Consider the following 25,571-nt stretch of genomic DNA (forward strand, 5'->3'; position numbering starts at 1 on the left):
GATCACGTGATTACCATGCGATCATGCAATAGATCACATGGTTAACACTTTGGCAGTTCAGGTGCGATTTCATCGCACCTGAACTGCTGGTACTACACCCCGCGATGTTGCGTCGCGGGGCATCGCACAAGTGTATGGCCAGCATTACTATAATAATATTCACCTGCACCAAATCCAGCAGTCTTCTGCCACCTGATACTTATTCCAGTGTCATCTGCTGATGTAGCTATGTTTATTTACCCTTTACTTGTCCTATATTGTTGTCAACTGTAAGTTGATGTTTTCCTGTTTTGATTATTTGTTTATGTACTCTAACTGTACTTTGCCTGAAGAGATGGATACTGTAGTCACCAGATGCTAAGGGCCAAAAATCACACCAGGTTTCATGATGTTTTGCAGAAACATGTCAACCTTATTTGAAGCACATTTAATTTTGTTTAACTGGTTCTAATGTTCTTACAGTATTATGAATTCTAAAGGGGGCGCAATTCAATTGTTTTAGGTGCCATATCAATCGTCACTTTAAACTGGGCCATATGCATTTGTTTTTCCAGAGCTAGATGCCCATTCCAAATAAACAGGGTTTAGTTGAGTAAAGTGGCTAAACCAGTCTAAACTATTGGGTGCGATCGGGAAATGATGCAAAACGCCTTTTCCCCAGAAATAATGGGCTCCCACGGTATATATACTCGAACAGAGCAACAACTAAATTGCTCGGTCAGATGCAGAGCAAGCAAAAAACTGCATTCCCCCCCAAAGTGTAACAAAACACACCTTTAATGGAGAACACTAATGGCACATGTGTCAATGTCTTTCAAGCAAACCGTTTTAAATCAGCCTTCTCTGTCTCGCTATATGATGAACCAATCTGGTACTACTCAGTTAAAAGCAACAAGCATTGTAAATAAATTGCAGAATTCCAGTAATCTAATTGCTAGAAAGATAATTCAGAAATTCAGTGTTTAATAATATTTGTATATGATATCTGTTTAATGCACGGAAAAAAACGGTCTTTTCAATCCAATAGTATTATCGAGCTATCCAACTACAGCCCATTTTTGCCACATAGTAAATGATCCATTTTCAGAAGATAACAGGGATCTAGGATAAAATTCCCAGACCCATGCGTTATTGCACAAAAACTGGTTTCTGAGGACTGATTATCAGGGATTCTGCTTTGCGTGCATGAGGCATGCAAATACTAATCCCCAATAAGTGTATGCAGTCAGGGGCTAATTGGACAACCCCGGGGGAATCAATTAACTGCGGTAATTTACCGCGGTTAATTGTAGATCACCCATAGGGGTATATGCAATTGCGGTCGAATTCCCGAAATTGTCGAATTTCGGGTCATTTTCGACCAAAAAAAAAAAAAAATCGCCTATGCAATTCAGTGCTTTCCGACCAAAAAACGGACTTTCAAAATTCGACTTTTTGAAATTCGAATTTTTGCAAATTCGACTTTTCTGCAATGATACAAGTGCTGCAATTCGACCAAAGCATATTCAATTCAAGTTTGGAAATTCGACAGCAGGGCTTTTAGACAGCAAATTCGTCATTTTCAATCCGCCACACTTTGGAGGGTGAAAACAAATAAAAAAAATTTAAACATGTTTTTTTTGGTGTTTTTTTTTTTGGGAATAGCAGATCTATTTATATTAGAAGGGATTAGGTACTTTTTTTTTTTTTTTGGGAGGCACAAATATTAGTTATATATTTTTTAAAATATTATTTTTTTTTTATTTTTTTTTTTATGCTGGAACGGTAAAATCTAAAAAAAAAATGGCGTGGGGTCCCCCCTCCAAAGCATAACCAGCCTCGGGCTCATTGAGCTGGTCCTGGTTCTAAAAATGCGGGGGAAAAATTGACAGGGGATCCCCCGTATTTTTAGAACCAGCACCGGGCTCTGCGCCTGGTGCTGGTGCCAAAAATACGGGGGACAAAAAGAGTAGGGGTCCCCCGTATTTTTAACACCAGCATCGGGCTCCACTAGCTGGACAGATAATGCCACAGCCGGGGGTCACTTTTATGCCGTGCCCTGCGGCCGTGGCATTAAATATCCAACTAGTCACCCCTGGCCGGGGTACCCTGGGGGAGTGGGGACCCCTTCAATCAAGGGGTCCCCCCCCCCAGCCACCCAAGGGCCAGGGGTGAAGCCCGAGGCTGCCCCCCCCCCATCCAATGGGCTGCGGATGGGGGGGCTGATAGCCTTTTGTGATAATAAAAAGATATTGTTTTTTCCAGTAGTACTACAAGTCCCAGCAAGCCTCCCCCGCAAGCTGGTACTTGGAGAACCACAAGTACCAGCATGCGGGAGAAAAACGGGCCCGCTGGTACCTGTAGTACTACTGGGAAAAAAATACCCAAATAAAAACAGGACACACACACCGTCGACAGTAAAACTTTATTTCATACGTCGACACACACATACTTACCTATGTTCACACGCCGACATCGGTCCTCTTCTCCATGTAGAATCCACGGATACCTGAAAAGAAAAGTTCAATATACTCACCTCAGCCATGGTCCAGAGATACATCCACGTACTTGGCAAAAAAACAAACCGCAAATACCCGACCACCGGACTGAAAGGGGTCCCATGCTGACACATGGGACACCTTTCCACGAATGAGACCTGTCAGTGACAGCTGTCACAGACAGGTCTCTAAGCCAATCAGGAAGCGCAACTTCGTTGCGCTCACCTGATTGGCTGAGCGCTGTCTGTACTGTGACAGCGCATCGCACAGCTCCCTCCATTATATTCAATGGTGGGAACTTAGCGGCTAGCGGTAAGGTCACCCGCCGGTCAGCGGCTGACCGGCGGGTGACCCCACCGCTACCCGCAAAGTTCCCACTATTGAAAGTAATGGAGCGGCTTTGCGAGGCGCTGTCACAGTACAGACAGCGCTCAGCCAATCAGGTGAGCGCCACGGCAGTAGCGCTTCCTGATTGGCTGAAGGGACATCAGTGACAGGAGTCACGTGATGTCCCGGCATTCGGGGAAAGGGGTCTAACGTGAAAGCATTGGACCCCTTTCATTAGTCCGCTGGATCGGTGTTCGTTTTTTTTTTTTGCCAAGTACGTGGATTATCTCTCTGGACCTGGATGTACCTCTGGACGCTGGAAGGTGAGTATAATTTTTTTACAGGTACCTCGGATCGTCGGAGACCGTGGCAGTCGGCGTGTCAACATAGGTAAGTATGTGTGTGTCGGTAGTGTGTAATAAAGTGTTACTGTCAAGGTGTCTGTGTCCTGTTTTTATTTGGGTATTTTTTTCCCAGTAGTACTACAGGTACCAGCGGGCCCGTTTTACTCCCGCATGCTGGTACTTGTGGTTCTCCAAGTACCAGCTTGCGGGGGAGGCTTGCTGGGACTTGTAGTACTACTGGAAAAAACAATATATTTTTATTATCACAAAAGGCTATCAGCCCTCCCATCCGCAGCCCATTGGATGGGGGGGGACAGCCTCGGGCTTCACCCCTGGCCCTTGGGTGGCTGGGGGGGGGGGACCCCTTGATTGAAGGGGTCCCCACTCCCCCAGGGTACCCCGGCCAGGGGTGACTAGTTGGATATTTGATGCCACGGCCGCAGGGCACGGCATAAAAGTGACCCCCGGCTGTGGCATTATCTGTCCAGCTAGTGGAGCCCGATGCTGGTGTTAAAAATACGGGGGATCCCTGGCCAATTTTTCCCCGGATTTTTAGAACCAGGACCAGCTCGATGAGCCCGAGGCTGGTTATGCTTTGGAGGGGGGACCCCACGCCATTTTTTTTTCCGGGTTTTTCCCGTTTTTTACCGTTTTTTAAAATCGCGGTAAAATCCGCCAAATCGGCCGATTTTCGCCCGCGATTCTGGCGAATCCGTTTTTCATTGAATATGGTGAATTCCGGAAGCCACCTTCCGGAATTCACCTGGCGAATTTGGTCGAATTAAAAAACGGCGAAAATTGCCGCGAATTCGACCGCAATTGCATATACCCCATAGTGACTTTATTTGTATACAACTGCGCTATGAAACAGTTTACAGATTACCTAACAATAAACATCCATTAATAAATTCAACAGAGCATTTTTCAAAAATTAGCTGATGTAACGTCTTCAAATAAATGTGTTATAACTTGCCATTGTAGTCTTTGGGACAAACTGTTCTCTCCATTGTACTTGCCTGTTGATGCATTGCTTGAGGGCCAGATGGCCTTTGATGCGGACCAGGTGGTTGGACCATCCTCATTTGCTGGAGCTGCTGGTGTTTCTGAGCGTACGCTTGCTGCTGCTGCATGTGCTGGAGTCTGAGTTGTGCTAAATTAATTTGTGCAGGTGCTTTATTTACATGGTTTGTTGCCTGGGGAACCTGACCTACCACCACATTGGGCGCATATGTAGAAGTTGGCTTATTTTCAACAATGAGATTACCTGGAAGAAACAAAGTAACAACTCAAGAGGGGGCTAGCAGGAGAGAAATCACAAATACTCAATACAAAACACTTAATTACAGCAAGTAACTTAAAACAACTATATTGCTTTACAACTTGTAACGCAAAATGATATATCCTCTGCTTAAAAATCTGTTGCGGTCGTTTAATTGTCAGCTATGCAATAAAAGCAACATAAGTTTAGCATACAGCATCTATGCATCATAAGGAACAACAAGTGTTCAACAGATTTTCGGATACAACATCCAAGTATCTGCACTGTGAGCAACACAGCAGTATATACATTTTCATAATTTAACCTAATAGATTAAGTGATGAAATCATGCAATTTAACAATCTTATACATAAGTATTCAGTTATGACTTAAGTTACACTGTACCTTCAATTTAAGTTTTTTTTTTTTTTAATTAGATCTGAATGACAAAAAAAAAATGCAAAAACACAAGCAATTTAATAAAAATTGTTTAAAAAGATGTAAAATAAATGTATCTATACTTTGCAACTGTCATCTGCCATTTTAAATAAAGTTCTGCAGGGAAGTGTGAAAACAGACTTAACATCTGGCACAACACTCACATTTAATGATGCACCTTTACCCATGACAAACAACTGGCACTGTTACGGTGTCTGTCAAACAGGGATACCTTGACGAGTGTCACAAGCAGACACGTTGGTGGTCTTTCCATTAACAACCACTCCAGCTGCAACTGTATGAAATAACATTTTCTACCAATTATGTGTAGTCTCAGAAAAGCACTATTGGGGCGTGGCCTGACCTGCAGCCTGTGTGGACGTGCCTGCAAGAGCTCCTGCTGGCCCTGCACTTAAAGGGCATATTTACCGGACCTCCCACGCTGATTTATACCCCCTGGCGAGTGCCCACCGTGCCCAGCACCCGAGGAGGCGGGAGAGGTGCCCCCTGGCACTGTTTCATTGTTGAGGCCTCCGCTCCGTCCCGGGACCGGGACCTCGAGTTTGGGGTCTACCCGGGAGCGAGCTCCGGGACCGGAACGCGGCCGCGCCGGGTCCCCTGGCGGCTCCCCCGCACAAGTAAGCAGGCTCATTTAAGCCCCTCTCTTGCCCCAGACCATCGGGGACGGCGGGGCGGATCAGACTCCCGCTCCCTGCCCTCCGGAGCCGCGGCTGCGGCCTTTTCCCGACTGCACACACTCCGGCGGCGGCCATCTTGCTACACCCGGCCCGCCGGTCACCTGCACACCCCTGCCCCTACGAGCCGGCCCTGCCTCCCCTGAGACCCCTTCTATTATAAATACTCCCTCAGCAGGGAGAGAGAGGGGTCTGCTGCCACTTTTGAAGCCCCAGGGAGTAGAGGCCTACATCAGCACCAGGATCCGGGGCCTAGAGTAGCTGCGAGCACCTGCTGCGGAGCCCTGCCAGTGTGGAGGCCTGTTGGAGCCAACTATCGCCCCCAGCAGCTGTGGATAGCCTGGTCACCTCTCTGTGCCCCCCCCTTCACACTCCCCGACCAGGCGCAATACCGTGGAGGCATCCCAGGAGGGGTGAGTGTTGGTCCAGGAGGGCACTGCTTGCCTGACACCTACGACATTGAGCTATCAGCTGTTGTCTTTATACCTGGCTCCCCCCTCTCCCTTGCTCGCTGGAGACCTGCCCTTCGGCACCGCTGGAGGGTTATGACCGGTCGCCGGACCTCTGCTGATGCCGTTCTTTTGATGTAGTCCAGAACGTTCATACACCACCACCTTTGAACCCTCTGCTTACCTAACCTCCATCATATAGTCTCCGGGACTTATCGCTTCAGAATGGCGCCGAAAAAGGTTAAAGCGGTGCTTCCTCCTAGAGTATCTTTGCCGTCTCAGAAAGCAGCCTCTGCCCCCTCTACGGCACGGAAGTCCCCAATAGCCACCTCCGCGTCAGACCCTCCCTGCAGACCTGCTTCTGTTCCGGGGTTCGACCCAGACTCTGACGCCCCTCTCACGGTCAAAACCCTGTATCAGGCTCTAACAGCATTTAAAACAGAGCTGACTCAGGATCTCACATCGGCCGTCCGAGAGGTCAAGACAGAACTGCATGCTATAGGGGAACGCACAGACCATCTGGAACGGAAAGTCGAGGAATTGGTCTCGTCCCATAATGACCTCATAGCGGCCCATGATCAACAGCAGAATGACCTGGAGGCATTCAAACTCAAGATGGCGGATATCGAGGACAGATCTCGGCGCAATAATATCAAGATCCGAGGCATTCCCGACTCCGTGCAAAACTCCGAGCTAGAAGACTACGCCACCGCGCTATTTAGGAAGCTCTTGCCCAGGGCTGACCCCAGAGAGCTGCTTATAGACAGGATTCACAGACTGCCTAAACCACGCTCTGTCCCTCCCTCGCTTCCACGAGATACACTCATGAGAGTGCACTTCTTCACGACGAAAGAACGCATTCTAAAGGCGGCAAGGGATGCGGATTCTACCACGCTTGGTGGATTACAGCTCTTTCCGGATTTCTCGGCTTTGACTTTGGCCAAAAGACGTTCGTTTCTTCCTGTTACCCTGGCGCTTCGTGATCAAGAGATTAATTATAGATGGGGCTTTCCGGTGAAGCTCATCGTCTTCTATGACAACAAATCCTACACGGTCGCCTCACTGGACGCTGGAGTCAAGCTGCTATCGGAGTGGGATATTGCTGTCGAGCTGCCGCCTGGAGCCAAGAAACAGTCAACCCCCCAATCGGAGTGGATCGTTGCCTAAAGTCGTCATTGTAAACTTGGGTCTTGAATGTGGACGTTATGATGTTCTGTTCTAATAGATAGGCCTTGGCCTTTCGTCTAGATGCGGACACGTGAGTTACTACGTTAGTAGTTGTAATGTTGGAGTCCCGGCTCCGTGCCCATACTTTAGTTTATTAGTGTGTGCATATATGTTATCTGTGGTCCTTACATGGTTGGTAGGAATATTTGCATTTGTACATGTCTCTTTTTTCTTCTTCTCTTTCCCCTTATCTAGGTTCATTGGTGGTGGTGGCGTTAGGCCACATGTTCCCCCTCGTTAATGTACTACTGCATTTTTTTGTTTTCCTTGCAGTAGTTACACCGACCCGATGTACTGGGTCGTTTCGGTTTGTTCTCACCCTTTCTTCCTTCGTTATTCCCTCCCCCCCCCCCTCTCACGACACTCTAACTAATGGTATGAGACAAAATAACTTCATACTTGTATACAGAAATATCTCACTACTCATGGCGCGTTTTAGACCGCCTAGATGATCCAGGTTCTGTCCATGAACGTTAAGGGGTTAAACTCCCCTAATAAGCGAAGGTTAGCATTGGACTATTTTGCTAGGCACAAGACAGATGTTATTGCGCTGCAGGAGACGCACTTTTCGTCCTTAGCCCCCCCTACGTTTAAAGACCACAGGTTCCCTATTGGCTATTTTGCAAACGGCCCCTTTAAGAGGAATGGTGTAGCTATATTGTTTAAAAACTCTGTTTCCTTCACTTTACACTCGCAAGTTGCTGATAAAAATGGCCGTTATCTCATCCTGAGTGGCCTTTTAAATGACAAACCTGTTACCTTGGTCTCAGCCTATGCCCCTAACTCAAACCAAGTGGCCTTTTTGCGTAAGCTATGTTTGGCTATCCAGAGGAACCGTACAGGCTCGCTCCTTCTCATGGGGGACTTTAATCTGGTTCTTGACCCTAGATTGGACAGGTCTCCCAGGCCTTCCCCCTCTCCATTAGCCTCCTCTAACGCACCATCCTTAGCCTTCCGTAACCTTTTGGCTGAATTTGACCTCTACGATATATGGCGAGTGCAAAACCCAACGGGCCGTGAGTACACATACTATTCTCCCGTTCACAACTCCTATTCCCGTATTGACTTTGTTTTCTGATAAATGGACTCTCCAATTCACTAGATCTGCTGACATCCTCCCAATAACCTGGTCAGACCATGCCCCGCTGTTTCTCAAATGGGATCTTAACAGTCAACATGCCCCGCCCCGACCTTGGAGACTTTCTCCTCACTTACTGGCCAACCCCGTATCAAAAAAAATTATTGTAGACAGCATCACGTCCTACTTGGAATTTAATTCCCCTTCGGACACGTCCACTCTGAACTTCTGGTGCGCATTGAAAGCTGTAGCTAGAGGCGCGGCGATACAGGCAGGAGCCCACCTTAAAAAACTACATCAACAACGCTTGAATGATTTGGAGCGTAGATTAAAGGAACTGGAGGAGAAAAATCAGGCTCGACCTTCGAGATCTCTCCAGAAAGAATTAGCTGATATTAGGTCCCAGCTTCAGACATTGCTCACGGTGCGCACCCAGGCCTCATTAAATAGGATGCGGCAGAAATTTTACCTGGCAGGGAATAGACCGGGAAAACTGCTTGCTCGTAAGCTCAGAGCGCAACAAGCTAGGAATAGAATTAAGCTTATTATGTCCCCAACAGGCACCAAAATATCTAACCCTTTGGAGATATCGAACCAGTTTGCTGACTTCTATTCCCAACTTTATAATCTCGCAACTGACCCTTCTACTCCGCAGCCCACTCTTCCATCTATCAACACCTTCCTCGCTGATTTGAAACTTCCCTCCATTACCGACGACCAATTAGAAGTGCTGAATGCCCCTTGGTCCACCGCAGACACGTTAAGGGCGATCAAATCCCTCCCTAAAGGTAAAGCGCCAGGCCCAGATGGCTTTATAAATGATTTTTATGTGGCACTCCAGGACCTCCTGACTCCATCCCTGGTAACAGTTTATAACCAAATTACCTCTCAGGGCACGCTCCCAACGGAGATGCTGGAGGCTCGCATTGTCACGATCCCTAAAACAGGTAAGGACTTGACTTCCTGCCAAAACTACCGCCCTATTGCGCTGTTAAATGGTGACATTAAGATATATGCTAAATTAATAGCTCACCGACTGAACGTCCTCCTCCCCTCCTTGATCCACCCCGACCAGGTTGGATTTATTCCCGGTCGGCAAGCGTCTGATAATACCCGTAGAGTATTCAACCTCGTAGACTCTATAACCCGTGAACAGGGCCTCCTCCTGCTGTCCTTAGATGCGGAGAAGGCTTTCGACCGCATAAACTGGGCCTACATACGGGAAGTATTATTGAAATTTGGCCTCCGCGACCGCATCCTGTCATCCATATTAGCCCTGTATAGTTCGCCCTCGGCCCGGGTCTTTAGTAATGGCTTCCTCTCTTCCCCCTTCCCAATTTACAATGGCACCCGTCAGGGCTGCCCCCTCTCCCCTCTCATCTTTGTCCTGGCGATTGAGCCTCTGGCAGCTAAGATTCGGGCAGACCCACAATTTCCAGGACTCCACCTTGGCACCGTCCCCCATAAACTATGTTTATTTGCAGATGATGTTCTGTTATCTGTAACTGACCCCTGCACCTCACTCCCTCATTTACACGATATTTTAGATAGGTACTCTGCAGCGTCCTACTATAAATTAAACACAACTAAAACAGACGCCCTGCCGATAAACCTCTCCCATTCCATGGCCTCTTTGCGTACCAAATACCCTTACAATTGGCAAACAACCTCGATAAAGTATTTGGGTATTCACATCCCCCCGTCCTCCTCTTCTGTATTTGACGTTAACCTCCCCCCTTTACTGACTGCGCTACAACTGTCCACCAAATCGTGGCTCAATTATGAGATATCATGGCTGGGTCGCCTGGCCGCCTTTAAAATGTCGCTGCTTCCCAAACTAATGTTCCTGTTCCGCACAATTCCCTTTATATTCCCCAAGAAATACCTAGACAAGGCTACCAATATCCTCACCAAATATGTCTGGGCTTTGCGACCGCCTAAACTGTCCCGCGCCAGGATGTCACTACCTAGGAGAGTTGGTGGCTTCGACATGCCTAACCTTTCACTATACCAAGAAGCTTCCCTCTTGGCTCAGATTAAAGCTATCACCAGTGATACACACTCGGAGTGGACGTGTCTAGAGGAACTAACCTGCCCCAGGTTCCCCTTAAAGGACCTCTTTTGGCTACCTAAACCCATGCGACCCTCGGACCTACGTCTTCTCCCCTCAACCCGAGCCACTCTACAGGTCTGGGATAAACTGACTATCGGCTTATCATCTCCCCTCTATACATTGCCACAAATTTCCCTACGTACAGTAACCGCCCTAATCCCTAACCTTAATTTGTCAGGCTGGCGTTCTAGAGGGATCGGCCTACTGGGAGACCTGCTCAACGGGCCTGTGCTTAGCTCCTTCTCTACCATCCAAGACCGCTTTGCCTTACCTGAATCTGAGAGGCTCAGATACTATCAAATACAACATTGGTGGACCAGTCTACGCCTTACCCCCTCCCCAATGCACCCTACTATGTCTCAGGCCTTGGGTCGTCTCTCTAGGGACGCTTCGGCTGGAGAGATCTCCTTTTGGTACAAGACACTACTTGCATTAGCTCCCGTTCTTAAAACTAGAGCCCAGAACAGGTGGGAGGTAGACATTGGTTGCACCCTTACCGACTCCCAATGGCAACATATCTTTATGTCATCCTTCACTATGTCCAAATGCTTAAACCATTCCGAGATGCACGTCAAGTTATTACATAGACTATACCTCACACCCGATAGGCTGCACACGATTTGGCCTACATGCTCGAAGTATTGCTGGCGTCTATGTGGTGAGGTGGGCCACCTTTTCCATATCTTTTGGACCTGTCCTTTTATTAAGCCATACTGGGTAGAGGTGTTTGGGCTAATTAATAAAGTACTTGGACTCACCCTGTCCCCCACCCCCCTCATTGCTTTACTAAATGTCTATCCGCGTTCCGTGGGTGCCAATTTACAATATGTTTTAGGCCACATTTGCCTTGCAGCCCGGGCGGCACTGGCTCAGAACTGGAAACAATCCATACCCCCCCCCTTAATGAAAGTCATACACAAAATTCAGAAACAATTCCTGATGGAGACTGAGTATATGTCTTGCTCCCTCTCTACCAAGCCCCCTCTAATACGTTGGAAGCCTTGGCTGCTTTTTACCACGGAGGGTGAGGGTGCCAACTTGGTACGGCGATCTCCCTCCCCGGACATCCAACCCCACACCCCTCCCCTAGATGGAGACACCTCCTCTCCCTGAGCCTGGGACCGCCCGGCGATCTCGGTTGCAATATGCATTAATGTGGAATCATCGTTTCTTTCCATTCTGTACGCCCTACTGCATTACGTCCAGTGTACAAACGTCTGATCGATTTTGAAAAGTATGTATAAGTATACAAATTGTCTCTTATGTATTTACTGCTCCCCCTTCCCTCCCCTCCCCTTTTCTTATTTCTGTACCCCTGTTTTGCATAACAAAAAAAAAAATCTGAATAAAAATTATTGATGAAAAAAAAAAAAAGAAAAGCACTATTACCCTCAGAATTAAAATATTTATTTTGAAAACCGTGACTTATGACAGATAGGGATCTTTAAAATGTACTGTATAATCTGTGCAGTGCTTCTCAATTTACCACAAGGTAGTGGAATTTATAATTCCATAAATATCTTGTGTTTTAAAATATAAAGTAACTCAATTGTCATTTTGTCAGACTTTAAAATAAAAAAGGGGGCAGATTATAACGATACCGTCAAGAACCCGTTTATTGCTTCTCTATATAATTGGGAGGCTGAATGAGCAAGTACTGCTGTAGAACCAGTAGGATTTACCGCAAGCTGGGATGCCGGCCATCAGTATGCTGAAAAGGGCATCCAGGCCACCAGCCGGCAGTGGGGCGAGCGAAAGAAAGCACCTTGCAGTCTCACTGCACTCACCACACTGCGGGCACGGTGGCTTGCGGCTCTCGCCACAGGTTATTTTCTCCCTCTATCGGTGTTGTGGACAGCCACTGAGTGAAAACAGTCTGTGAAGCCGGTATTCAGACAGTGAGATTTCAGCGCTAGTTAGGATTCCAGCGTCCGCATTGTGACCACTGGGATCCCGACTAGCGGTATTTTAACCGCTTCCTACCAAAATAGCTGAAAGTGCATGTTAACAGCAATAACCCACCAGTCAGATAACCCAAAAAAATTGCGCTACAGCATCATACTTGTTAAATCACAGATAAAATACGCAGTAGATCTTCAATATTGAAAATATCAAGGTTATCCAGTAGTGCTAACATTTTAAACATTTGATATCTGTTGACCAATTCAAGCGCCCCTTTGACAGGATATCATACTTTTAACAGCTTTACTCATTTTTTAATGAATAAATATTCTATAAGAACTGCTTTACGAATGTAATAAATACTTTATATATTTACTAACTGCAGTATTAAATTTACACTTAAATGAACTTCAGTACCTGACATGAATAGAGGTATCCTTAGTTTTACAGTGTAAGAAATGAGGACCTTACATTTTCAAAACTACAGACTGGTACTTCTATCGCTACATGCTTTCAGTAGAATAAGAGTCGGATGTCAAAAATCATGTCCGTTTTGGCTCTCTTTATATTGTTGTTAATGTCATAGAACCTTATTTACTTTATTCAGCTTAAGCATCTTCCTCCCTCCCCCTCTATCCTTGTCGTTAAGCTCCCTTCCTTATTATTGGTCTATAGATCTCTATCTTGACTATTTATTCTACACTATTAAGATGGATGAAGCTAATTTATAACAAGTTGTAAATCACAATACTGTATATTTATATAGATTTGTTTACTAAATAGATTGTGCTATTATTACATATTACTAAGTGTCTCCATATCTCTTAGTTGCATTGTAATATTCTATATGGTTTTGTAACTCCTCATATTATACTTGGTCATGTCTGTTCATTATCCTTGAAAAAACAAAACAACTTACTGCATTCAGGATTAATTTCCCAATGGGGTTAAAAAGGAATCAACCTAAAAGTATGCCTTGTTAATAGGCTCACTGATCAACCAATAAAATGACTGGAATTTTAGACTAAATATCTCCATTAAGATTTTTTTTTTTTTTTTTTTAAAGAACATTTCCAATATAAAAACCCAGTACAATTTGTTGAAGCCGCTATATAATAGGCTTCAGTATTGGAGGCTTCTGCCATGTACATATACTGCTTAAAAATCCATGTATGACGCCTCCATGTTGTGTCTTCCCTCATAAGCCTTGTTTAAAATAAACCTGAGGTTCTCAAACACGGTCCTCAAGGCACCCCAGCGGTCCAGGTTTTAAGTAGATCCATGCTTGTCCACAGGTGACTTAATTAGTAGCTCAGTCAATTTAAATGACCCATCTGTGCTAAGCCTTGGACATACTTAAAACAGGGTGTGTTGCAATGTCTTGAGGACAGCATTTGAGAACCTCCACAATAAGCTCTGTCGCGCTAATGCAATACATTGCGGTATTACTGTAAGATAGGGTAGCATGGATGATCCCACAGAACAAAGGTGCTCCGACAAATAGAAGAATAGGCAACTGGCACACTTCAGTCACGTTACACCACTAACGAAAGTAAACACTTAATAAGAATTCTTCCTTCTCTCTAAAGCAGGCATTCCCAACCACGGTCCTCAAGGCACACTAACAGTCCTGGTTTTAGTGATATCCAGGCTTCAGCACAGGTGACTTAATTAGTAGCTCAGTTAGTTTGATTTAACCATCTGTGCTGCAGCCTGGATATCACTAAAACCTGCACTGTTGGTGTGCCTTGAGGACCGTGGTTGGGAATGCCTGCTCTAAAGAGTGTGTAAATAATGGAATAGATTTATAACCTTTAGATTTAGAACACTTAAAAACCTTTTGAAACAGGTGTTCAATCAATGTGAGTATCTTGAAAACAGTTACTGCTCATAAAAAAAAAAAAACTTCTAATCATAAGCAAAATTAATCATAATCTTACCTAAATTAACTACATTCTTTGCCCAAAAGGTTGGGTCGCAATGAAATCTTATTGCTCCATTTGCTGCTGGAACTGGGTCACATCGAGCCTTTAAGATATGACGCAGCTGAAAAGTAATCTGGAAGAAAGGTTACAGATAGTGATGAGCGGATTCGGTTTTACTCGGTTACAGAGAGTTTTTAAAGCGTGCAGAAAATAAACACATGGAAACTAATATCCTAGTTAGGATAGAACTTTTACTGAAACACATTTTCGTCAGGAACATGTACTGTAGTGATTCATTAAATGTGATTCATTCAATAAAGTTATGGTTACCTTCATGCTCACAACTCATAAAAGAAGTATATGGATATCTGACAGTACTCTAAAGTCTTAAGCTGGGCATACACTATACCAGCGGTTCCCAAACCATGTTTTCCAGGTCATCTAGCAGGTGCACAGGTGTATTCATTACTCACTGGCATTTTAAAAGATCGAAAGGTGGAGCTTATTATTCCATATGTCCAATCTGGCTGGTTGGAATGAAAATCTGGTAATGTATGGGAGAAAATGACAAATCGACCAAATACTAGAAAACAGACAAAAATGGTCGCTCAGACAAATTTGTTAAATCACGGATTCTTGTCTGATTTCCAGTGTTTGGGAGCAAATGGTCGATTTGTCATTTGCTCCTCTACATTACCAGATTTTCATTTCAACTAGCCAGATTTGGCAGAGGGTCTGCCAGATAACTATATAGTGTATGCCAATTTTGAGGGAAATAAAAAACAAAAACAAAACACCTTGTTCACACAACTGTTGGGGAAGGGAAAATATACTTTGAAAAAATAAAAAGAAATATAGTGCTATTTTTCAAACAAAGAAAAAGATGACCCTACGAATAAGTACAGAGAGAAAAACGGGCAAATGGGAGATAAGACAAAGGTGAATATTGTGTTCATAGTAGATTGAAATAAGCAGTTATTTCACCGTGGGGGGGGACAAAACTAATGTATGCACATTTTCAATAAGACATTACATTTTTCAGTTGATAAAATTAATCAAATTGTCATTTAAGAATATTTTTTTTTTATTAGCTCACAGTTCATGCAGTAGCTTATATGGCAAAATAAATAGGCCCATATGAACTTTGAAAGGAACAGAAAAAAAAAATCAAATTTACAAAAATGTATCCCGAACACTGTGTGCAGCATTCAGTAATAAAACTCATTGGCCCTTGCTGTTTAATCATAATTAAACAAAAAATATATTCAATACACAATTGTAAAAAAATAATGTCAAAAACTGCTACGTTTAGGGGGGAATTCAATAGTAATTGCTAGCCCGTTTTCACGTGTTAAAGTGGGTTTTTCTAGGGTGACCAGAATATTCCTTTACCTGGGACGCTCATGGATTACACAGGTTCTGTGGCTGATTAAAACCATCTGAAATGTAGGCTTGAAGTCAGCCAGCCACAGAACCTGTGTAATACATGAGCGTCCCAGGTAAAAGGGATAATATGGTCAGCCTAGTTTTTTTAATGAGCATTCATTCTCCATAGGACTTCAGGAAAATAATTTTTTGAGTACCCCTGAGCAGGTGCAATGTTTTTGAAAATCCTTTTTTTTTTTTTTTTAAAGGTAAAAATGTCGGGACTTGTTCGGGAACCATTGAAACACCCTCCCTTAATGATTAAGTAGGCACTTAGGGGTCAATTAAATTGAACGCAAATTGAAAAGCAGTGGGAAGGAGGTCTCAGCACTAGTCAATTCAGCACGCAGTTTAGTCCGACTAGTGGATTGCGAGCAGAAATCCGACAAAATGAGTGCTGCAATGCTGTTTTGTGACGTAGCGTGGCGTAAACAGCATCGCAGGGGAGCACTTATGTCGGAAAATGCTCGTTCTCGCGCCGAAAACCCTGTTTAAAGGCGCAAGTACGGACAGTCTCCAACAAAGCAGCGACCTGAATTGAAGTGTCTCGGCGCTGTTGAATTGAAACGTGCCCTTAGAGTTTTTTTTAAATATCTTCATTTGGGGGAAATTCTGCAAAGTGTAGAATAATGGGTTACCAGATGGACAGGTAGATGGTGATGCTGTATGTATTTGACAGGTGTTTTTAGCAATGCAGGTGGGGCTTACGGGTGTTTCCTAAATCATCAGTGACTTAAAATTAGACAAATAAGCACCCAAATTTAAGTAGAGCATTTCATTAGCAGAAAAACACTTGCGTTCTATAATCTTTTCACAGTTATAGAAAAATGCTTATAACAGCCATTTGACAATGTATGAACCCCAAACACATTGCTTTTGCCCACTAACACACTTCTACACTGTTATCAAATATTAGTTTGCATTATTTGGTGGTACAGGCTGACTTCCCCTTCTAACCTATACTGATCACAGTTGAAAAAAAGCATGAGTTAAAAGGGTGAATGCTGAAATGAGAATTTTCTAATTGAAATGCCCATTAAGCAAGAGCGTGCATAAAGGCGATAAGTGAAATTAGCGGATGGTAGTCCCATTAAGTTAACACTCGCAAACAAACACTATCGCCTCTAATTGAATTCCCCCCTAAGTCCAGGTTTCTGAAAGTATAAAAAAGAAAAAGATACAGCTACCTTCATGAAAACGGTTCAGTAAAATATACTGTGCGAAGAGGCGACTCTAAAAATGGGTTGTTCCATTTAGAAGAAACAGACATTTACAGGTAAAGATAAATCATAAAAAAGTCGGACATAGCACTTTAATCCACAAAATGTATCAGTAAATAGACAACCAACATTTTAAATAACATTGCTACTATGATCCCTACACCTTCAACCATTAAACAATATATTTTATTCTGAACATTGTTACATAACACCTTCATGCACTCGTCTCTTCAATAGCTTCCATCACAGTCTAGTTGGCTGAAACGTTTCCATATATAGAGTCTGAAAATTACATAGCGGGCACAAAGACTGTGCTGAAATAACAAAAATCAGCAAGTAGAAAACTGAAAGCAGCAAAATAAAAATAAAAAGACAGTAAAAGAAAAGCGGCAGGATGAAAACAACTAAGACTAGAATACACTACCAAATAAATAACACGTTAAAATAAGAATTTACTTACCGATAATTCTATTTCTCGTAGTCCGTAGTGGATGCTGGGGACTCCGTAAGGACCATGGGGGATAGCGGCTCCGCAGGAGTCTGGGCACAAAAGTTAAGCTTTAGGACTACCTGGTGTGCACTGGCTCCTCCCCCTATGACCCTCCTCCAAGCCTCAGTTAGGATACTGTGCCCGGACGAGCGTACACAATAAGGAAGGATTTTGAATCCCGGGTAAGACTCATACCAGCCACACCAATCACACCGTATAACTTGTGATCTAAACCCAGTTAACAGCATGATAACAGAGGAGCCTCTAGAAAAGATGGCTCACTACAGCAATAACCCGATTTTTGGTAACAATAACTATGTACCAGTATTGCAGACAATCCGCACTTGGGATGGGCGCCCAGCATCCACTACGGACTACGAGAAATAGAATTATCGGTAAGTAAATTCTTATTTTCTCTGACGTCCTAGTGGATGCTGGGGACTCCGTAAGGACCATGGGGATTATACCAAAGCTCCCAAACGGGCGGGAGAGTGCGGATGACTCTGCAGCACCAATGAGAGAACTCCAGGTCCTCCTCAGCCAGGGTATCAAATTTGTAGAATTTTACAAACGTATTTGCTCCTGACCAAGTAGCTGCTCGGCAAAGTTGTAAAGCCGAGACCCCTCGGGCAGCCGCCCAAGATGAGCCCACCTCCCTTGTGGAGTGGGCATTTACAGATTTTTGGCTGTGGCAGGCCTGCCACAGAATGTGCAAGCTGAATTGTACTACAAATCCAACGAGCAATAGTCTGCTTAGAAGCAGGAGCACCCAGCTTGTTGGGTGCATACAGGATAAACAGCGAGTCAGATTTTCTGACTCCAGTCGTCCTGGAAACATATTTTCAGGGCCCTGACAACGTCTAGCAACTTGGAGTCCTCCAAGTCCCTAGTAGCCGCAGGCACCACCATAGGTTGGTTCAGGTGAAACGCTGAAACCACCTTAGGGAGAAACTGAGGACGAGTCCTCAATTCCGCCCTGTCCGAATGGAAAATCAGATAAGGGCTTTTACAGGATAAAGCCGCCAATTCTGACACGCGCCTGGCCCAGGCCAGGGCCAACAGCATGACCACCTTCCATGTGAGATATTTTAACTCCACAGATTTAAGTGGTTCAACCCAATGTGACTTTTGGAACCCAAAAACTACATTGAGATCCCAAGGTGCCACTGGAGGCACAAAAGGAGGCTGTATATACAGTACCCCTTTTACAAACGTCTGAACTTCAGGGACTGAAGCTAGTTCTTTTTGGAAGAAAATTGACAGGGCCGAAATTTGAACCTTAATGGACCCCAATTTCAGGCCCATAGACACGCCTGTTTGCAGGAAAAGTAGGAATCGACCCAGTTGAAATTCCTCCGTCGGGTCTTACTGGCCTCGCACCACGCAACATATTTTCGCCAATTGCGGTGATAATGTTTTGCGGTTACATCCTTCCTGGCTTTGATCAGGATAGGGATGACTTCATCCGGAATGCCTTTTTCCTTCAGGATCCGGCGTTCAACCGCCATGCCGTCAAACGCAGCCGCGGTAAGTCTTGGAACAGACAGGGTCCTTGCTGGAGCAGGTCCCTTCTTAGAGGTAGAGGCCACGGATCCTCCGTGAGCATCTCTTGAAGTTCCGGTTACCAAGTCCTTCTTGGCCAATCCGGAGCCACGAATATAGTGCTTACTCCTCTCCATCTTATAATTCTTAGTACCTTGTGTATGAGAGGCAGAGGATGGAACACATACACTGACCGGTACACCCACGGTGTTACCAGAGCGTCTGCTGAGGAAGTCTGCTTCCCAGTTGTCCATTCCCGGAATGAACACTGCTGACAGTGCTATCACATGATTTTCCGCCCAGCGAAGAATCCTTGCAGCTTCTGCCATTGCCCTCCTGCTTCTTGTGCCACCCTGTCTGTTTACGTGGGTGACTGCCGTGATGTTGTCCGACTGGATCAACACCGGCTGACCTTGAAGCAGAGGTCTTGCTAAGCTTAGAGCATTGTAAATGGCCCTTAGCTTCAGGATATTTATGTGAAGTGATGTCTCCAGGCTTGACCATAAGCCCTGGAAATTCCTTCCCTGTGTGACTGCTCCCCAGCCTCGCAGGCTGGCATCCGTGGTCACCAGGACCCAGTCCTGAATGCCGAATCTGCGGCCCTCTAGAAGATGAGCACTCTGCAACCACCACAGGAGGGACACCCTTGTCCTTGGTGACAGGGTTATCCGCTGATGCATCTGAAGATGCGACCCGGACCATTTGTCCAGCAGGTCCCACTGGAAAGTTCTTGCGTGGAATCTGCCGAATGGGATTGCTTCGTAGGAAGCCACCATTTTTCCCAGAACCCTTGTGCATTGATGCACTGAGACTTGGCTCGGTTTTAGGAGGTTCCCGACTAGCTCGGATAACTCCCTGGCTTTCTCCTCCGGGAGAAACACCTTTTTCTGGACTGTGTCCAGGATCATCCCTAGGAACAGAAGACGAGTCGTCGGAACCAGCTGCGATTTTGGAATATTGAGAATCCAACCGTGCTGCCGCAACACTACCTGAGATAGTGCTACACCGACCTCCAACTGTTCTCTGGATCTTACCCTTATCAGGAGATCGTCCAAGTAAGGGATAACTAAAACTCCCTTCCTTCGAAGGAGTATCATAATTTCGGCCGTTACCTTGGTAAAGACCTGGGGTGCCGTGGACCATCCAAACGGCAGCGTCTGAAACTGATAGTGACAGTTCTGTACCACAAACCTGAGGTACCCTTGGTGAGAAGGGTAAATTGGGACATGAAGGTAAGCATCCTTGATGTCCCGAGACATCATGTAGTCCCCTCCAGGTTCGCAATCACTGCTCTGAGTGACTCCATCTTGAATTTGAACCTCCGTATGTAAGTGTTCAAAGATTTTAGATTTAGAATCGGTCTCACCGAGCCGTCCGGCTTCGGTACCACAACAGTGTGGAATAATACCCCGTTCCCTGTTGCAGGAGGGGTACCTTGATTATCACCTGCTGGGAATACAGCTTGTGAATGGCTTCCAAAACTGCCTCCCTGTCAGAGGGAGACGTCGGTAAAGCCGACTTTAGGAAAACGGCGAGGGGGAGACGTCTCAAATTCCAATTTGTACCCCTGAGATATCACCTGAAGGATCGAGGGGTCTACTTGCGAGTGAGCCCACTGCGCGCTGAAATTCATTGAGACGGGCCCCCACCGTGCCTGAGTCTGCTTGTAAAGCCCCAGCGTCATGCTGAGGGCTTGGCAGAGGCGGGAGAGGGCTTCTGTTCCTGGGAACTGGCTGATTTCTGCAGCCTTTTTCCTCTCCCTCTGTCACGGGGCAGAAATGAGGAACCTTTTGCCCGCTTGCCCTTCTGGGAACGAAAGGACTGCGCCTGATAATACGGCGTCTTCTTATGTTGAGAGGCGACCTGGGGTACAAACGTGGATTTCCCAGCTGTTGCCGTGGCCACCAGGTCTGAAAGACCGACCCCAAATAACTCCTCCCCTTTATAAGGCAATACTTCCAAATGCCGTTTGGAATCCGCATCACCTGACCACTGTCGTGTCCATAACCCTCTTCTGGCAGAAATGGACAACGCACTTAGACTTGATGCCAGTCGGCAAATATTCCGCTGTGCATCACGCATATATAGAAATGCATCTTTTAAATGCTCTATAGGCAATAATATACTGTCCCTATCTAGGGTATCAATATTTTCAGTCAGGGAATCCGACCACGCCAACCCAGCACTGCACATCCAGGCTGAGGCGATTGCTGGTCGCAGTATAACACCAGTATGTGTGTAAATACATTTTAGGATACCCTCCTGCTTTCTATCAGCAGGATCCTTAAGGGCGGCCATCTCAGGAGAGGGTAGAGCCCTTGTTCTTACAAGCGTGTGAGCGCTTTACCCACCCTAGGGGGTGTTTCCCAACGCACCCTAACCTCTGGCGGGAAAGGATATAATGCCAATAACATTTTAGAAATTATCAGTTGTTATCGGGGGAAACCCACGCATCATCACACACCTCATTTAATTTCTCAGATTCAGGAAAACTACAGGTAGTTTTTCCTCACCGAACATAATACCCCTTTTTGGTGGTACTCGTATTATCAGAAATGTGTAAAACATTTTTCATTGCCTCAATCATGTAACGTGTGGCCCTACTGGAAGTCACATTTGTCTCTTCACCGTCGACACTGGAATCAGTATCCGTGTCGGCCTCTGTATCTGCCATCTGAGGTAACGGGCGCTTTAGAGCCCCTAACGGCCTATGAGACGTCTGGACAGGCACAAGCTGAGTAGCCGGCTGTCTCATGTCAACCACTGTCTTTTATACAGAGCTGACACTGTCACGTAATTCCTTCCAACAGTTCATCCACTCAGGTGTCGACCCCCTAGGGGGTGACATCACTATTACAGGCAATTTGCTCCGTCTCCACATCATTTTCCTCCTCATACATGTCGACACAAACGTACCGACACACAGCACACACACAGGGAATGCTCTAATAGAGGACAGGACCCCACTAGCCCTTTGGGGAGACAGAGGGAGAGTTTGCCAGCACACACCAGAGCGCTATATATATACAGGGATAACCTTATATAAGTGTTTTTCCCCTATAGCTGCTGTATTTTTAATACTGCGCCTAATTAGTGCCCCCCTCTTTTTTAACCCTTTCTGTAGTGTAGTGACTGCAGGGGAGAGCCAGGGAGCTTCCCTCCAACGGAGCTGTGAGGGAAAATGGCGCCAGTGTGCTGAGGAGATAGGCTCCGCCCCCTTCTCGGCAGCCTTATCTCTCGTTTTTCTGTGTATTCTGGCAGGGGTTAAATTCATCCATATAGCCCAGGAGCTATATGTGATGCATTTTTTGCCATCCAAGGTGTTTTTATTGCGTCTCAGGGCGCCCCCCCCCCCCCCCAGCGCCCTGCACCCTCAGTGACCGGAGTGTGAAGTGTGCTGAGAGCAATGGCGCACAGCTGCAGTGCTGTGCGCTACCTTGTTGAAGACAGGACGTCTTCTGCCGCCGATTTTCCGGACCTCTTCTGTCTTCTGGCTCTGTAAGGGGGCCGGCGGCGCGGCTCTGGGACCTATCCATGGCTGGGCCTGTGATCGGTCCCTCTGGAGCTAATGTCCAGTAGCCTAAGAAGCCCAATCCACTCTGCGCGCAGGTGAGTTCGCTTCTTCTCCCCTTAGTCCCTCGATGCAGTGAGCCTGTTGCCAGCAGGTCTCACTGAAAATAAAAAACCTAAAACTAAACTTTTCACTAAGCAGCTCAGGAGAGCCACCTAGTGTGCACCCTTCTCGTTCGGGCACAAAAATCTAACTGAGGCTTGGAGGAGGGTCATAGGGGGAGGAGCCAGTGCACACCAGGTAGTCCTAAAGCTTTACTTTTGTGCCCAGACTCCTGCGGAGCCGCTATCCCCCATGGTCCTTACGGAGTCCCCAGCAACCACTAGGACGTCAGAGAAAACTAAAGAGCAGATAGTGTAGGTAAATTCTAGAACTCTGCTGCACAACTGACAACTCTTGGGCGTTAAGTATATTTCTTTGTAACACCACACTAGGGCAACTAGGTAGAAGACCCTCAGTTTTCAGTGCTGGTATTAAGCTTTAATAGCAAAGTTGTTAACATGCTTTTGGTTAGCCCCCATTTACTACAAAATTTTAGCCTAGCGTAGTATAGACCATAAGCTGGTAACTGGTCAACCAAAAATACTGGTAGCCTGCTCAGAATGACTAGCACAGAGACTCCTGGGTAACTGGCATAGAAATCTGTATACTTCATGTCTCTAAAGCCCAGTACCCACGGGCCGATGCATGAGAGATTTGTGCTGAGCGAACCGCTCAGCACACATCTCTCCCGCCGCTCAGCAAAGCGCGATCTGTGCTGAGCTTGCGGGGGGAGACGGGGGGCCGCTCACTTCACCCAGCAGGTGAAGTGAGCGACCCGCTAGATTGGCCTGCATGCAGGCCAATCTAGCAGCAGCGATAGCGATGCGCGGGGCTGCGCATCGCTATCGCTGTAAGGGGTACTCACGGAGCGATCAGGCTGATATTCTAAGCAATCTAGTCAGATTGCTTAGAATATCGCTCGGTGAGTACCCCCCTTTACACAAGCACCCTACAGAGGTTGCATGGCTGTGGCCCCATATGTTCCTGAGTCACCAATGCAAAAGGTGGTTAGGAAGTGCTTACTTTCTTTTCAGTACTATATAGAAAGAAAACCTTGTGTGGCCAAGTACTCCGTTAAAAACAAGCAGGGAAATGAATAGCCAAAGGCTGGCTGCAGTGACTGGATGAAGCCAATGTTGTTGACTGACCCCAAATTACAGCACAGCCCTGGGGGTAAATTTACGAAGATGGGAGTTCTATTTAAGATGGGATGTTACCCATAGCAACCAATCAGATTCCAGGTATTTTCTTTTAGAAGGTGCTAGATAAATGAGAAGTAGAAGCTGATTGGTTGCTATGGGCAACATCCCATCTTAAACAGAACTCCCATCTTAGTAAATTTACCCCCTGGTTGGATAGTCCAGGGGGTAGTGGTAATGACCGCAGTGATTCATCTAAACCCATGAAATGCATCGCAGACTGAGTACTTTTTGGGACCTCATTAGTTAGAAACCACAGACTGCAAAGTCCCTTTAACAGTTAGGTGCTTTCATTGTTTTTAACATACATGACAAACTGGTTTTGCTTTCCCTCCACATTCAATATTTACTAAAGGTAGCTCCACACACCCTGTTCACTAAAACCATCAGAAATAACCTACATTTGACAATTGCCATGTTTAAAGGTAATTCAATGTGGCAGAACTATCTGACGCTTTAGTTTTAAACATAAGGAAGGGTGTTCACTGCTTTCTTTGCTTGAGCAAACAGCTTTTGAGCGCCATTGCCATAATTAAGCAGATGCAAATGGTCATACAGACCAATTTTCAAGTTGGACAGCTCAAAAACCAAAAATAAACAATGCTTTAAAATACAGGAAACAAGGCTTTTACGTTTCAGTGTAACCTTTGCTGGTCCTACATTTAAGATTTTTTTTATAGCTTTTTTTAGATTCTAAGGGGGCGACTCAATTCTTATCCCCTGATGGCTACCACTAGGGGGTGCAAAACGGAACAACTGTTGTTCTGTCTAGACACTCGTTAGCCGCTGTGGTGACATTTCTTCTCACAATCTACTCTTTGGGCACCCTAACCAGGACTTTAAACTGTATTAGCTGCTAATCACTGCTAACCCCATCTATTTGGGCACCCGATCAGAGAAACAACTGAATTGCTGTTATGGGCACACCAAAAACCCCCCATTTGAATTGCCCCCTAATAATCCGCATCAAAAATGACAATGTACAAATTTTAAAACTTTTATTACATAAGTTATTACACATCCTCAATGATATGGATGACTATCACCTATGAAATACATTATAGTTTACCATAACCAAATGTACAGTTTAGCACTCACCTTATTTCTATTCAACCACTCTTCACGGAGGGGAGTGGAGGGGAAGGGGAAGGAGCTCCCTGAAAACACTTAAATGGTTGGGTAGCCAACTCTTTCCTCTGTCTTCCCATGCAACTCCCAGCTTGGTGCTGGGAAGGCATTCTGTTTTCCTGGGAAAATGCAGCAGCCCACACAGAGCTTTGGATTCCACCAGGGAAACAAGTACACTTTTACATTTCACATAAATACACTTTTTACATGGTGCAATATATATGGAGCCTGTGCACAGCAACAGGATCTATAGCACACGGCACTGCAGCTGGGGTACCTACAGCCCCAGCTCAGTGCTGCACATACATTAAGATACATTTATGTTTATATACTGGGCTCAGCGTTGGGCTCCCCTAGTCCTGCCAGGGGACTCTCCCTGGGTGCATTGCAACACACTGTGGGTAAACTGCTTAGAGCGCTGCACTGGGAACTGGCTTTCCCTGCACTTCACTTCCCAGCGGCAGCTCTGCTCTCCTCGCCAAGCCCTGCAGCCCGGGACTGCGTCCAGGCCGTGGCTGCTCCCTGCCCGCTGTGATGCTGGGGCACCGGGAGCAAAGATCCCGACCCCAGCGGCAAGAATACCAAGTTCTGCAGCTCTGGGACTGGTCCCGGCTGCAGAGGCTTATCGTGCAGAGATTTTCCCCTGACCTGCCATACCTGGAGCCGGTCCCCCTGTGTGCGGCAGAGACCGAGCAGTAGCGGCACCCTTCTCCCCCAGCAC

At 45.9% G+C, this 25,571-nt stretch overlaps 1 protein-coding gene across 2 annotated transcripts in view; it reads right to left on the reverse strand.

Annotated features, from left to right (window-relative positions):
* TRIM33 (tripartite motif containing 33) overlaps positions 1 to 25,571 on the reverse strand; it is a 347,475-nt gene that overhangs the window by 71,698 nt on the left and 250,206 nt on the right. For both annotated transcript variants that reach the window (XM_063955426.1, XM_063955427.1), the window contains exons 8-9: positions 14,249 to 14,366; positions 4,165 to 4,412 (exon numbers count right to left, since the gene is read on the reverse strand). In XM_063955426.1, the coding sequence (XP_063811496.1) occupies positions 4,165 to 4,412; positions 14,249 to 14,366 (366 nt within the window). The remainder of the gene's footprint in view (positions 1 to 4,164; positions 4,413 to 14,248; positions 14,367 to 25,571) is intronic.

Source organism: Pseudophryne corroboree, chromosome 2 (genome assembly GCF_028390025.1).
Source record: "Pseudophryne corroboree isolate aPseCor3 chromosome 2, aPseCor3.hap2, whole genome shotgun sequence".
Taxonomy (NCBI): Eukaryota; Metazoa; Chordata; class Amphibia; order Anura; family Myobatrachidae; genus Pseudophryne; species Pseudophryne corroboree.